Source organism: Scyliorhinus canicula, chromosome 15, assembly GCF_902713615.1.
Source record: "Scyliorhinus canicula chromosome 15, sScyCan1.1, whole genome shotgun sequence".
Taxonomy (NCBI): Eukaryota; Metazoa; Chordata; class Chondrichthyes; order Carcharhiniformes; family Scyliorhinidae; genus Scyliorhinus; species Scyliorhinus canicula.
Window position 1 is genome coordinate 62,189,954 of NC_052160.1, and position 16,319 is coordinate 62,206,272.

General features: G+C 45.7%; 1 protein-coding gene across 2 annotated transcripts in view; it reads left to right on the forward strand.

Annotated features, from left to right (window-relative positions):
* The window catches only part of rpusd1 (RNA pseudouridine synthase domain containing 1), a 32,178-nt gene that overhangs the window by 11,315 nt on the left and 4,544 nt on the right, over nucleotides 1-16,319 (forward strand). For both annotated transcript variants that reach the window (XM_038820398.1, XM_038820397.1), the window contains 4 exons: nucleotides 1,169-1,375; nucleotides 9,191-9,314; nucleotides 13,307-13,409; nucleotides 14,457-14,558. In XM_038820398.1, the coding sequence (XP_038676326.1) occupies nucleotides 1,194-1,375; nucleotides 9,191-9,314; nucleotides 13,307-13,409; nucleotides 14,457-14,558 (511 nt within the window). In that variant the 5' untranslated portion in view covers nucleotides 1,169-1,193. The remainder of the gene's footprint in view (nucleotides 1-1,168; nucleotides 1,376-9,190; nucleotides 9,315-13,306; nucleotides 13,410-14,456; nucleotides 14,559-16,319) is intronic.

Genomic DNA, 16,319 nt, shown 5'->3' on the forward strand with positions numbered 1-16,319 from the left:
ACAGATTAGTTCAAATCTCACCAGGACAGTGCAGAGCTATTTATATTCATGAGTGTTTCAGATTAGAGTGAACACAGACAACTGATTCTGAAGGTGTTTGTAAGACATGTTTGAGCAGACTGGAATAGGAGTAAACCATATAACAAATCACATACAGTTTAGCTAGCTCTGTTCTTTTGTTGTATACCTACCTACCTACCGGTCATCCAAGTGCCTTTAGAAGTAGGACTTGTAAATAAGCCGAAACCTAGGCCAGAGCTTATTTTGTTAACTTGGGTGGAATTTTCCCATATTTTTCCAGAGTGTCAAGGTCTCTCTGAAACCCGACATGCAGCTCTCCAGCTGCACAGCCAAGTTTTTAGTCCAGACTTTTGAGCCACTCTAAAAATACAATTCAGTGGCCGTGGTTTACGCCATCACTGTGGTGGGGCGGGGCTCCACAGAGATTGGGGGGCATCCACAGAATATAAAGCCCCCCTCCACAGATATGGGAGAGGCCTCACCACAAGCATCAAGGGCTCTCACCCCACCCATCAGCATCAGGGGCTCTTCCACCCCCACCACAAGCATCAGCATAAGGGCCGTCTCCCACCCAACAAACATAATGTGAAGCCCGCCCCAGTGGTGCTCAAGAGTGTCCATCCCTGCCACTGTCCCTGACCTTGTCCCTGGCACAGGTTGGTAGTGCCAAGTTGGCAGTGCCAGCCTGTGCCCAGGGGAAGTGCCAGGGCATGCCTCTCTCCCCCTGGAGCAGACCTACCTTTGCGAGCCAAGAGGATCAATTGATGCCTGTTTTTCCAAACCCGTTTTTGTCACTTTGGCGAGATATGAACAGTCAGTCAGGGGGGAATTGGTAATGAGATTAAAATGTATATCATTCTAATAAAATGAGGTTCTCGCCCTTTGTGGGCTTGGTGGGAAGTGTCGAAAATCAGCAAATCAGATCTCGCTGGTGAGAGTCTCATTTCCTGATTCTCATGGGATTTAGTGCCCGCATCGCCATTCTTGCTGGTGTCTGAAGCATAATCATCCCCACTATGTTTGTGATTTTACTAACGTATAGAATATGGAGAAAAAGAATAACATCAAAAAAATTAGCAACGCTTGTAAGGTTCGTCATTGGAACAAGTATTGTATGTTTGAGTCAAATGTCTCTGTCTCTCCTTAGGACTCGTGCTGCATGGTTTGGTGATATGGAGGCTGCCAGCATAAATAATCTGTGTATTCTATACCAGAGCACAAATTTCTTGGTGGTGAACAAGCACTGGGATATTCGCATAGACAGTAAGATGTGGTATGAAAAGCTGACTGTTCAGTCTCAGCTAAAGCACCGGTTTCCTGAGCTTGCTGACCCAGATACTTACTATGGCTTTAGGTGAGTACTTTATATACACTTTACATCATGACACCAGAGTTCATTGTAGGTTCTTGTGCTTCCATTGGGGGAGCTTAGAGAAACTGATATTTATATAGTGATTCATGGAACACTGGTATCAGGAGAGAGAGAGGTATTCCTTTGGGATGAGCTTCATTTAAACTGTACTGGGACCAATGTCCTGGTGGATTGTATACCCAGGAGCGAAGATGGTGGATAGGGTTTATACTAATGACGTGTGTGACGGTGGGAAGGACAGGGGTGGCGAGGAAAAGTTTCAGGTGAAGGGTATTTTAGAAATCCAAATTTCTAAAATAGGGGTATTTTAGAGGGGTAATAGATATAGGACAGATATAGGACAGAGGTCAGAGGTGGGTTTTTTACGCAAAGAGTGGTGAGGCCGTGGAATGCCCTACCTGCAACAGTAGTGAACACGCCAACATTGAGGGCATTTAAAAATTTATTGGATAAGCATATGGATGATAAGGGCATAGTGTAGGTTAGATGGCCTTTAGATTTTTTCCATGTCGGTGCAACATCGAGGGCCGAAGGGCCTGTACTGCGCTGTATCGTTCTATGTTCTAGAAAAGTTGGAGCAACAGGACAGTAAAGCAATGTGGGTAAAACCAGCAAATTGGGACAGGAAGGGAGAGAGATTAACAATAATTTTGAATTAGTGATGAAAGGTCATGCAGGGATTAATAGTAAAACAAAAAAAAAACAATTAATGGCTCTTTATCAGAATGTCTGAAACATCAACAATGAGATGAATTAAGTAGTGACACAAATAGAGATAAAATGGTTTAGATCTAATCGTCACTGCAGTGGCATGGTTACAAGGTGACCAAGGTTGAGAAATGAATATTCAGGGTATATTTCAAAAGGATGACAGAATGACAAGGAGGAGGAGTGGCCCTGATAAGAACATTTGTGACAGAAGATTGTGGCTCAGAAGATGATGAAGATGATCAGTGTGGGTGGAGGTTAGCAATATCAAGAGTCAGATAATGCTGGTGGGAGAAGTTTATAAAGAGACCAGAGTGGGGAGGGAGATTTAATGGTGAGGTGTGGGTGCGGGAGCCAAGCGCTCATAGCCAGAAGGGGGCTTCTGATGGAGGCCCCATCTCCCCCTCCACCATCCTACTTCCCATCCAAGGAATAAGACTGTTCATTTTCGGGAAATCTCCCACCAGCCTAAAAGTTGAGGCAAGGTGTGTTAAGGGCCTCAGTTGGGGCAAGGACGGGCTGCTGGCTGAGGCCTTGCCTGCATCTGCATAAAATAGGTCGGGGTGGGCGGGAACACGGAGGGAATCCCGTTTCTTCAATTTCATGCTCCGCCCGCCACCTAAAAACCCGCTGGCAGAGGAGTATGAAATCCAGGATCTGGTGTCGTGAGCAGATGTTTGAATATTGCCACCGGTCCTCCAGATGTGGCTCAGTTGCTATCACTTGTGCCTCTGAGTCAGCAGGCGGTGGGTTCAAGTCTCATTTCAAAGGCTTGAGCATAAGTTATAAACTGATACTCAACGAAAATAAATTCTTGAGGCATGTACCAAAGGCAATGTAATCATTTTTGGGGGCATTAAGCTTCATTTGGACTGGACCAATCAAATTGGCACAGAAGTGGTCAAGAAGGGGAGGTTGTAGAATGTTTTTGTGACAATTTCATGGAGCAATACATTGTGGAACCAACAAAGAATAAAACTATTTAATGTCTAATATTGTACAATTGAGGCAGGGTGAATTAGTAATCTCATAGTAAAAGATTTACTGGGACCTAGGGATCATAATGCAATTGAATTCCATGTTCGGTTCACAAGCAACGTACTCCAATCACTATTCACTGTGCCACCGTGCTGCCCTCCATACTCCAATCACAAACACAACTCTGAAATTTGAGCAATGCCAATTACATGGATCTGAGGGGAGAACTGGCTACGGCTGATTGGGTAAATAGATGTAAATAAACAGTGGGAAACATTTAAAGGAACAAGCTAAAATGTTCAACAAAAATGTGTTCAATACGTTAAATTGAAAAACAAAACCTCAAGAGAGAAAGATCCATCTGTGGCTTACTCAGGAAGTTAAGGATAGAATGAGATGTTTATATGGGGTAGATATTTGATGTCAATGAATCTAGGGATAAGGAAACAGGAGGTGGGAGTTGGAGTTAAAGCTGAAGATCAGCCAAGATCGCACGGAATTGGAGAGCAAGCCAGGAGTGCCATTTGGTCTACTCCAGGCCCTATCCATTGTGCTCTTACGTTGTGTGTTCCTTCACAACCTCAAGAAGTCCCCAGAGCACTCTATAGCCCAATGCAGTAATTTACTGAGGCATTATTACTGATGTAATATAGGAAATGCAGCAGCCAATTTGCAAGTGAGCAGGGCCACATGATGATGACTAGTTAATTTGTTTTTAATATGTTGAATGAAAGACAAATATTGGCCAGGACTTGCAAGAGCTCCCAGAATCTTCTTCAAATAATGCAATGAGATCATTAACTTGCTCCTGAAAAGGCAGATGGGACCTTGGTTTCATCCGACAGTGACATTTCTTCATTGCTGGATTGAACTGGAGTGTCAGTTTATAATTCATACTCAAACCTTTGAAATGAGACTTGAACCCACAGCCTGTTGTCTCAGAGGCACAAGTGATAGCAACTGATCCACATCTGGTGGCCCGGTTGGAATATTGAAAGTACTGCTCAACAAAACAGCGGGTTTTTAGACTCATGAAATTGAAGGAACAGGATTCCCTCCAGCCGCCCCAATTGATTTTACATTGGGACAGGCAAGGCTTCAGACGGCAGCCCTCCCTTGCCCCAACTGAGGTCGTTAACTGTTTTCCATGCTGCCTCAATTTAGGTTGGTGGGAGGATTTCCTAAAAATGAGCAGTCTTATTCCTTGCCTGGGTAGCAAGATGGAGTTGGAGGGGGGAGCTCCATCACAAGCCCCCCTCTGACTTTGACCTTCCCCTTTAACACCGCGCCTTATGGTCCAGTGGCTCCACTCCCACTCCACACTTGTCTCTCCCCCGACATCCACCCCTATCGCCCACATTCCAGCCATCACAGACCTTCCCTACCCTCCTTGCCCAGAGACCCCCAAAACTTACCTTCCCTTGCCTTCCTATCCTGGGAATGTTGAAACACTTCCTCTACTGGCCACTGCAGCTCCTGTCACTGCTGGGATTAGAGAGCTGCTGACCAATCAGACTGACCGGCAGCACTCTAAGGTGAGACACTCTCCGGAGTGAGGGGAGGGTACCCCATCTGCAGGCAAATGACACTCATTCATGCGGGAATTGGCTTTGGGACAGTCCGAGTCGGCAGGAATCTGTTCCCCACCAACTCTTCGTTTGCAAGAAAGGAATCCCTGCCATCCGAAATATTCAGGCCAAGGTTGCTTTAAGATTCCTGCCTCATCCAATTTTAGATTTATTGTCACGCATACAATCGTTCCATGCATGAAAAATATAGGCCATACTTTAAATACACAATGTAAATGCATAGACATTGCGTGAAGCATACGGAGTGTAGTTCTACACAGTAGAGAAGATGCGCGGAGAGAACAGTTCAGTCCATAAGAGGGTCATTCAGGAATCTGGTAACAGTGGGGAAGAAGCTGTTTTTGAAACGGTTAGTGCAAGTTCTCGGTCTTTTGAGGGGAAGTCTAAAATTCCGAAGTTTAAAAAACTTTCTGAAATTTTAACCTGCTAATGAAATCATGGAAGCACAAGGAAGATGAAAAGCAGACATTCTCCCGTCTTTTAGTCAGAAATCACACTGCAGACCCTAACCCCAGTCTATATGTAGTCACAACAAAATGGCAGTTGCTTACATTTTCTGATGGTTGTTGTTAGGGTATTGCATACAGCTTTGTAGATCTTAGGAAGTATCATACAAAGCTTAATTGTAAGCATTTTTGATCTTAGAACTGTTTACAAATAAGCAGTAAAGTGTACAAGCTGAGGGCTGCCTCCATGCTTTCTAGAACACATGGCTCTGTCTAATACTAGATGGACCCTGGGCGAGGGTCATGCACTCTCTTGAGCCAATGTGTCGGCAGTCCTGTGCTCAGTCCCACATTAACTCTATATGTGTTGGACTCTTACACTACACCTCCCCCCAAGCCTTTATCCAACGGATTGCAAGTGATTGTTACAGTAAAGTCCCACTGCTTGCGGGGGTCATGTTCCTGTGAAATCACGCAAACGGCGAAATCGTGAACCATGAACATGTTTTTCTATGGGGTTAACTCAGATGGGTTGAGCCACGCGAGGGCAGCATTGTTTTGGGTAGTTATTGTGGTGCAGTACCTGTATCTGACAGACAGCGGAGCCTCTGAGCAACACATTGGTGAAGCTTTTAATGGTGAAGGTTTTAAAGGAAGATAGCTGTTCTTGATTCGGGCATCTCTGGGTTTGTTCCTTCACTCAGACTGCACTGTAGTTGTACCCATTCCAGTCTCTACTCCATTATCGCTGCTGTCTCCCTGCAGAAACAGGAGACATGGAGAAAAAAAAAAACGTGAATAAACAAACATTGTCCACATGATGGGCGATGTGGTGTACAAAGCAAGGCTACATGAAAACAAACCAGAAAGTCACAAAAGGCAGGACTTTACTATATTACTATCCAACATTTACATTGGGTGGAAAATTTATACTTTCTGAGGTAGTCGATCTCATTAAGACCATACATGTGATGCTAGGTCTTGATTAAGCTGGAGGATTAAAGGGTCTTTGACAAAGCTTCTACTGCAAGTTTATCCAATGATTTGGCTTGAAATGTATGTATAAGGAGATGGCTGGCTGTGATTGTCGAGGAGATTGAATAGCTTGCAACAGTATTCAATGTTTACACACACAAAGGACAATTTTTAATGCAGAAGACAGGGGTCTTACCTGCCAGCTGTGTTTCCCCCTTTGGAAAAGACCCGCCAGGCACTTAAGTGGCCAGTGGCGGACCCTCCTTAGGATCAAGGACCTTGGTGATAGAAATCCTGTCCCCTGATCTCCTGAGAACTGCTGGCACTGCACCTAGGTTTGCCAAGGGACCCAGGTCAAAGGTAAGTGAGGCCAGGATGGAGACAGGCTGGGTGTTGGAGGAGGGTGAGGGTGGTCAGGCAAATAGGCTCTCAATGGGCAGCCTCACCGCCTTTCCAATGCCGGGTCCCTCGATCAGGTACTGAGTGCCTTTGAATAAGTGATTCCCCGCTCCCCTCCAGGGAGTCCACTGGTAATTCCGACAGGTTTGCTTTTCAAACTAAGTGAAAGTAAAGTCACCATAGTCCCAGATGACCATAGGCTGATTTCCCCTTTGAGGGGAAGAGCTGACTAATGGTGATTCAACCCAAGGATTACCACACTTCAGGCGAGGGGCAAGGTTGCATATTGGGGGGGGGGGGGGGGGTGGGGAACCTTTATGAATAACCACAGCCAGTATTGGAATTGCGCTGTTGGCCCCCTTCTGCATCACAATCCAGCTGTCCAGCCAAATGAGCTAAGCGTGGTGACTGCCCCGCTCAGTGCTGCTTAAATATGGTGGTGGCATGAGGCCTTTAAGTGGGCATGAATTGCTCATTTAATGGCCTTAATTGGCAGCAGGGCAGGAAATCCGTCCACAGCCTTTTCTCTCCAGACTTAACCACAGCAGTGGTGGAAAGCAATGGAATCCCTTCCACTGATTAAATGCCTCCCCCACTTCCAAACATGCTTAGGGGAGGTTAGTTAATTCTGTCCATAAAGTCGCTTGGATGAATTAAGCCCATGGAGCCACAATACAGCTTGGAATTAGTACCTTGCAAAAAAAAAAACTGTGGATGGAAGACAATTGGTGAGAGAATGAGAAAAAACTTATGTGCTGAATCATCTGGCAACAGGAAAAATCTATTACATTGTTTTGAGTTCATTATGTTTAGGAGGGTAGGACATGAGTATAGTAGATACTGGTCAAAGTGGCTAGCTGTAAACTGTAGCATCGAGCCTGCACCACCATTCAATACGACCATGGCTGATCTATTTGTGTTTCGAATTCCACATTCCCTTTCTATCCCCAATAACTTTTGATTGCTGGCTCAACAAGAATCTATCCCTGGCTCAATAAGAATCTATCTACCCCACCTTTAAAATATTCAGTGACCCCAGCCTCCACCGCCTTCTGAGACAGAGTTCCAAAGTCGCACAACCCTCTGGGAGAAAAGAAAACAATTCTCTTTATCTCTATTCTAAAAGGGCGACCCCTAATTTAAAACAGTGCCCACTAGTCCTGGGCTCACCCACAAGGGGAAATATCCTTCCCACATTCACCTTGTCAAGACCATTCAGGATCATAGAATCCTTGCAGTACAGAAGGAGGCCATTTGGCCCATCGAATCGGCACCTACCCTCTGAACGAGAATCATAGAATCGCTACAGTGCAGAAGGTTATTCAGCCCATCGAGTCTGCACCGATCCATTCCACTGTAACATATCTTGCACATCCCTGGACACTAAGGGGCAATTTAGCATGGCCAAACCACCTAACCTACACATCTTTGGGCAATAGGAGGAAACCGGAGCACCCAGAGGAAATCAACAGAGACACGGGGAGAATGAAAAGCACACAGTCAGTCACCCAATGTCGGAATTGAACCTGGGTCCCTGGCACTGTGAGGCTGTAGTGCTAACCACTGTGCCGCCTGATAGGATTTTATATACTTCAATCAAGTCACCCCTCATTCTTCTAAACTCCAATGGAAACAAGTCCAGTCAGCCAAATCTTTCCTCATAAGACACCCCATTCATTCCAGCTATCAATCTAGCAAACCCCTTATGAACCACCTCCAACACATTCACATCCTTCTTAAATAAGGAGACCAAAACTGCCCACAGTATGGGCAGCACGCTAGCACAGTGGTTAGCACTGTTGCTTCACAGCGCCAGGGACCCGCGTTCGATTTCTGGTTTGGGTCTCTGTCTGTGTGGAGTCCGCACATTCACCCCGCCTCTGCATGGGTTTGCTCCAGGTGCTCCAGCTTCTTCCCACAAGTCCGGAAAGACGTGCTGTTAGGCGAATTGGACATTCTGAATTCTCCCTCAGTGTACCGGAACAGGTGCCGGAGTATGGCGACTAGGGGATTTTCACAGTAGCTTCATTGCAGTGTTAATGTAAGCCGACTTGTGACACTAATAAAGTATTATTATTCAAGGTGTGGTCTCACCAATTCCCTAATTAACTGAAGCACAACTACTTCACTTTTATGTGTGAGAGTCCCTTTTGATTTCCCTTTGTTACATTTTATTATTTTTGGCCTGTGGACTCATATCAGAATGTGCCTTTAAGCAATGGATTTAAGCTGAGGCAGCTTGCTACCAGGAGAGTGTGTTCCAGGATTTATTTTTTTGGAAAGGAGAAAACAGACTAATTCGTGTGCACGTGTTATTTTTCACAATAACCTTTGATGTGGCTAGCATTTAGGAATATGTTTCAATTAATTCCATATTTTATTGTCCATTGTATTCCATGTACAATGCCTATGTGACTGCTGAATAATTGCTTCACCTTTCGCTATTTTGGATTGCAGGTGCTGGATGGCAAAGGATATTCTTTAATAATAATGGCATTTCATATTGCCAGATCATGGATCAGGTACAACTCACAATTCCCCAGTCGTGCCATGATGATGGTCTGTTCTTTTGTCCACATACCAGAAGGTGTCCCATATGCTGTTTGTTCAACTTAAAGTAGCTTTGACAGGTTTCAGGTGCCATCTTGCCTTGAACTTCACATTTGCTGATTCCCATCACTCTGTTCTGTGTTTCTGGACAGATTTTGCCATCAGCTAGACTTTTCCACCAGTGGGGCACTGTGCATTGCTCTGAATAAGATGGCAGCTGCCAAGGCCTATCGATGTTTCAGAGATCGTCTGGTAACCAAGGTTTACCTGGCTCTGGTACGTATCACTTTATTTTGTTTAATTGGCGGCATGCATCTTGACTTCCTGCAACATTCATCGCAGCACCACCCTACAATGTCCTGAAGTCAATGGGGTAGAAATTCCTTTTAACCCAGTGGCAATATACAATCATATAGATTCACCCAAATATCCACACCCAATATTCAGTATTGACTTCAGAATGTTGAGCAAGCCATATAAACAGGAGTACTGCCCAAGACACATTTCTACCTCATTTGACTGTAAAATGGTCAGTTTAGGGATTTTTGTATTTTCTTTTAAAATAGACCATGAGATGGCTGTACCTAGCTCTTTTTAACCCGGTCACCAGATCATCACATTTCTAGGTTAATGGCAGAGGAATGAGTTGTGCTGCTCTTCAGTCTCCATTCTCAGCAAGTTCTTTTCCTGTTCATGATCCAATTATTCTGGCTGGATTATTCAGGTGATAAACATCGCCCGCCCCTGCACCCAACTTCCGCATTTACACCCCCCCCCCTCCCCCCACCTTGCATCCCCGTGATATTAACCCATGCTGGAATAGTCCAGCCTTGTACATGAAATGTCCAGACACGGATAAGTTACTGATGGTCTGCTGGTGCCTGTGCCACCATACCCACTTAGGAACACTGAATTATGTCTTTTAAAAAAAACATCTGTCATATAACCCCTGCAGTGCAGAAGGAGGCCATTCGGCCTATCCAGTCTGCACCAACCCTCCGTAAAAGCACCCCACAAGCCCATACCCTTGTCCTACTCCCGTAACCCTACCTAATTTTAGACATTAAGTGGGGGGGAGGGGCTTTAGCATAGCCAATCCACCTAACCTGCACATCTTTGGACTGTGGGAGGAAACAATTTGAGACACAATTGGGCTTGTTACTCAATTGACCTGGATAATACATTGCCCACACTGTAAAAAGTTTGGCTGGGCAGTCGGATGAGAGCCGGCGGGCCAATTTTCAAAAATATATTCTTAAAAGGGTGGGATGGAAGGGGATTTCTGTGTCCGGGGGCTGCTTTTTGCACATCGCGAGGAAGCACCCCTCACCACTCTGCCAGGTAGAACCTCCACCTTTCTTGCTGCCTTGAACCCACCATTCCAACTCCCACCATAACCAGCTCAGACCCTACCTGCCCAAGACCCTGGACTTGCCTGTTTCTGGGGATACATGGGGCTTTGTTGCAGTTCTGGCAGTGCCAACTAATTGTGCTCTTGGCATTACAAGGTCTGATGGATCTACGAGTGTCAATAGATTTGCCAGCAGCTCCTGAGGGCAGGACGTTCTCCCCTCCCCAGCTCGATTGGAAGTCCCACAGACTAGAAATTAGCTTGGGTGCGGGAAGGTTGCTGTGGAGGGGGTCAGCTCCACGCCAACTTTCCTTCCGGCAGGGTGAACCATCAGTGCCCCACCCGCCCATAATATTGTGCTTTGTTTGTGTTGGTATCGGAATATTTTGATTTATTGGTGCTTTGGAATTGATTGTTCTCGACTTTTCTACTTTCTGCTTGCATGTTTAATCCTTCACTGCACACCCAGATGCCGGTGGGAGGGAGAAATAGTTATCTTCCTCTATCGTATTTCCTGCACTGTTTTTCCATTGGGAACTAACAGACTTCACAACTTTTTAAATAGTTATAATGTATGGGACTGCCCTTTGTTCAATGGGGTTCATAGTAATATTTCATAACCTGAAAGGTAATCAGAAATTGAAGATGTTAGCATTCAAAAGAAGTTATTTAGTTTACACTAAATGTCATTATGTGGCCATTGCAATTTTTATTGTCCTAGTTTTAGTAATAATCTATATTAGTGTTACAAGTAGACTTACATTAACACTGCAATGAAGTTATGTGAAAATCCCTCAGTTGCCACACTTCAGCGCCTGTTCGGGTACATTGAGGGAGAATTCAGAATGTCCAATTCACCTAACAAGCATGTCTTCAGGACTTGTAAGAGGAAACCGGAGCACCCGGAGGAAACCCATGCGGACACAGGGAGAAAGTGCAGACTCCACACAGACAGTGACCCAAGCTGGGAATTGAACCTGGGTCTTGGTGCTGTGAAGCAACAGTGCTAACCACTGCTACCTGCCACCCTAAGCTATTTGAGGGGAGTGGCGTCTGTAATAAGTCCATGGAGATAGAAGTCTCTTCACCAGAATTTTTTTTATTTACAAAACCAACAACTGAACAACCAGGTGCATTCAGCTTGCTGTACACACTGGGAGTGCAGAGGATCTGACACTCCCTGTTATATACAGCGAAGAGGTTCCCTGCAGGGAACTCACATTCTAATGGGTCAATCTCAAAGGCCTGGCCTAAGTCATTCCACCCCTTCCCCCCAATGTCCGAGGAGCCCCCGTGGTCCTCGTGACTGATGGATCCCCTACTTAGTTTCTGTGCCAGTCCAGATGCTCCACTTTGGCCTCCGATATGGGGGGGGGGGGGGGGGGGGGTGTCTATAATAGCTAGGTTGCCCGTCTTCTCCGATGAGAGTGCCTGAGGGGTGGTTCGCCCCTTCCTCCGGCGGCAGAGGGACGGCCACGGCGTCATCCATGGTATCCAGATCAGAGTTCGATATCCTCATTAGTGGTGCCGGAGTGGCATGGATAGTTTATCTGGGAGTCAGCTCCGGGGGAGGAAATGAATCTGAGGCCTGCACTAGTGCTTTTTTACTACATGTATCTCATACGACACAGGTCCTGTCCTGGCCTTTACTGTTCCTGCTACCCATGTGGGGCCATTGACACAATTTTTGAAAAATACCTTTTTACTCACGTTGAACTGCCTTTTGCGGTGAGTGTCGTCGTAACCCCTGCATTGGGCTTCTTGGTGTTGTTCTACCCTTCCGCCTAAATTTGGGAATAGTAGACTCAGCCTGGTTCGGAGTTGTCTGCCCATGATAGCTCCTCTGGTGCTATTCCGGGCGATAGGCTGCAGGGGCTGCCATTTGTCTGGTCCTAATTTTCCCTTGCTTGGAAGCGGTTCTGCAAGTGGGCCTGGGTTCCTTAGTATCCGAGTCGATCCTGAGGGTGGCAATGCAATTGCCTATCCCCCAGCGGTTGTTCATTAACTCAGTTTCATTGGTGTGGGCGTCTATCTCCGTCGGAGTACCCTGTAACTCATGCGCGCCGCTTGCTGCTTTTTCTAAGGACAAAGCCAGCTGCAATGCTTGTTCACAATCCAGCTCGGCCTCTGCTAGCAAACGTTTTTGTATTGTTAAATTATTTATTCCGCACACCAGCTGGTCTCGGAGCATCTCATTTAGCGTCAGGCCAAATTTGCAAGCCTCTGCTAACCACCTTAATCTTGTTAAAAAGTTAGTGACTGACCCCCAGCGTCTCAGAATGCTAAGTAAAACCAGTATCTTTGCAGGATCAGAGGTGGCTTAGGGTCATGGTACTCTTTTACTAAGTCCGTCAATTCCTGGAAAGTGTTCATGTCCGGTGCCTCCGGAAAAGTGAGACTGCATATAATGGCAAAAGCTGCCGGCCCACACGCGGTCAGCAGAATGACCTGTTGCTTTTCATCCGGAACTATATCATTTGCTCTAAAACAAAAACTTTATCCGCTCCACGTATTGGGCCCAGTTTTCCACTGCAGTGTCAAAACAATCCAACTTCCCAAATAAAGGCATTTTGCCTGTCAGTGGCTAACCATCAATATGTGGCAGCTGCTGACGAGCAGGTTTCTTCGGGTCGTTCCATTTTCCTCATCGCCACTGTAATCCCTTCACCAGAATTCCTTTTATTTACAAAGCCGACAACCAGGTGCATTCAGCTTGCTGTCTACCCTGTGAGTGCAGAGGATCTGATACTCTCTGTTATATACAGAGAAGAGGTTCCCTGATTGGGCCACTGGTCATTACAGGGACCCATTTGGAAAGTTTGTGAAATTAAACTGAGCCTTAAGAAGGAAAGTTTTCACTTGTAGAATGGGACAGTTGACACATATGTTAACTCTAATGTTGCCATGTTTGCCACAGGTTAGAGGTCACGTCTCTGTGAATAGGATGATGATGGATCATGCAATCGGTAAAAATACAACAGAAGGAATGACGCACATGATGTGTACTGAAGAAACCCAGGGTAAAATATACAATTACATCTGCTCCAGAATGAAGTAGCTGTTGCTAAACCCGTAACATGATAAATGGGCAAGGCTGCAAAGTCATGGTAAACATTTATTTTTATAGACTTCAAAGGTTAACATTAACTCAAAGAATCACTTCTCAGCCTTTTGGCTAAGATGGGTGTGAGGTCAGGTGTAATGCCTGGATCTGGTATGTCTCCCTTGTGGGGACCATGAATTGGATTCAATTTGAATTGGTTTTAATTTGAATTGGTTTTTGGAGCAGGCAAGGAGCTGGATTAGAGGTTTGCTCCTGTCCACACTCTGAGCTCTGGCTTTGTAATTCTGATCAAGAAATTTAAAAAAAACATTAACTCAAGGACAGTATCTCATAGATACTGATTTTTAAAAATTGCTTTATGATGAATGTATCCTCTTATTTCCCCTTTGTGAGATTTTGAGTGCCATGCACTAGGGCTACATTTTAGCTTCTGTTTGTGCTGCCTCCAGCTTTGACTGGACAATGCACTCGAGCAGCCCAGCCACCCAGTCTTGCCTCTGAGATTGAAGCCCTTTCCAGGATGGGAGTGGTAGATGTCAACCCATGTGTTGGAGGTCAGTCTCTATTGGAAGTAACTGGCTCATCAATGCAGAGCAACCTGTGGAATTCTTCTTTTCATAGGTGGCTACTTTTCCGAAACAATGGTCAACGGCTATAATGTGGGAAGCCTCCCAAGACTGAGAGAGAGGCTGAAGTAAAATTGGAATAGTGATTAAACAATCCTACTCTTGGGTCTTAAAACATTGCAGGAAGATAAATGATTGAGCAAGGAAAGAATGAGTTAGAATATGTTGGGGTGCACTGAATCTCAATTTTGACATGAGGAAAAATGTGTCGGTTCATGTTGAATGACAAGAGAATCATAACGGAATATTGATTAAAATAAGGAGCCAGCAAGATTGATATTCTTACACTATGGGATTAAATTTAAAAAGTATGGGTTTAACTAGACGAGTAAGCAGTATATACTGTAATTGTTTTACTCCTATGTGATTCTGTAAAGGTTGTCAAAATCCCAAACCATCTCAGACGGAGATGGCTGTCCTGGCAAGAGGTTTTTACAGCGGAGATCCAGTTACTAAAGTAATCCTGCAGCCATTAACAGGTTAGTAATGCACTCTGAAATACTCTGTTTATTAAATAATTGACACGGCCCAAGCGATCCCATCTCCTCGGCAAAAGGTTGTGGCTTCAATATTTACCGGTGGATGTGCACATTATCTCGGCTGGCATTTCATAGCTGAGCAGTACAGTGTGGTTGGAGCTGCTGTCTTTTGGATGGGATGTCATAGAATCATAACATTTACAGTGCAGAAGGAGACCATTCTGCCCATCAAGTCTTAACTGGCTCTTGGAAAGAGCACCCTACTTAAGCCCATGCCTCCGCCCTATCCCAGTAACCCCACCACACCTTTTTTTTAGACTCTAAGTGCAATTTATCATGGCCAACCACCTAACCCGCACATCTTTGGACTGTGGGAGGAAACCGGAGCACCCAGAGAAAACCCACGCAGACACGGGGAGAACGTGCAGACTCCGCACAGACAGTGACCCAAGCCGGGAAATGAACCTGGGACCCTGGAGTTGTGAAGAAACTGTGCTAATCACTGTGCTACCGTGCTGTCCCTAACTGAGCTATGGGGCTGAATTTAATGCCTGCCACCTGACAGTAAAAGATTGGAGGTGGGAAGGGGATTGTTTCAACAGGATGGGAGCAGGGTAAAGGGAACATCCTGCTACTTTCCGCATCTACCAATCAAGTCCAGGGCAGGAAGGCCCAAATGTTAAATGTCACAACATTTGGATGAGCACTTGACACACTATAGCATACAAGGCTACGGACCAAGTTCTGCAAAATGGGATTAGAATAGATAGGTGCTTGACTGCGGCCGCAGACATGATGGGTGGAATTAATTTCTCCCTCTCCCCCACCTCCACCCTCTCCCCCAGTAATGAGGAGCTGCTGACCTCTGATTGGCTGGCAACTCTTGGCAGCAGGATTTCCGCCCTACTGGGGTATGTTAGCAATGTCTCTCTTGGAGCCAGGAGTCCCAGCAGCAAGGACATTATTCCCTCAGACTTCCCGGAGATTGGATTTGCTCTGCACAATTGGCTGCCACAACGGTGATTAAAGTTCAAAAGCAATTTTCAGAACTTTACGTCTGGGGGCCAGGTGCACGATTGACCAAACCGAATGTAAAACTGCCACCAATCTCATCCGGTGTCTTCCTGACATCTTTACGAACATGAAATTTTGAGATTGGCAGCCAGCCAATGAACAGTGATTTTACGCTGTCCATGTGATTTTCACCTCGTCATATGGGCAAAGGCCCCTGGATCAAGAGCGGTTTTTCTGCCATTGCGAGTTCATTGTGAGTTCATCACTGTTTAAGCACAGAGTTGTTTCTGAACACTTTGTTAGATTTTCAGGAATTTATATTCCCTTGGATTGCAGCACAGCGATACTTAGTTTGCAAGGCACTGGTTCTCTTCACCCGATCTAATCGGGATCGTGTTTTCTGCTGGTGGGGCCTCCTCTGAGGAAGAAGTGAGGGGCAGGAGGGAGATGAGACCAGGTGATCGTGGGTAGAATCTCAGGGAGAGACCTTTAAGAGCAGAGGCACAGGCTCAGATGATACAGAGTCAGAAGGGAGGCCAAGGCAGGAGAGTACACTGCAGATTCCATTACCCAGTTGCTCGTGTGTCTACAGACTACGCCCTAACTACCTCCCAAGTGTGTGAGATCCAGTGTTGCAGGATGGTACATCTCTCCAGTGACCTGGTGACAGCAATATGTGAAATGATATGTGCCAAAATCCCCTCCAAATGCATGAGCAGACACCCCATGCCAGTGTCTTTGAAGGTC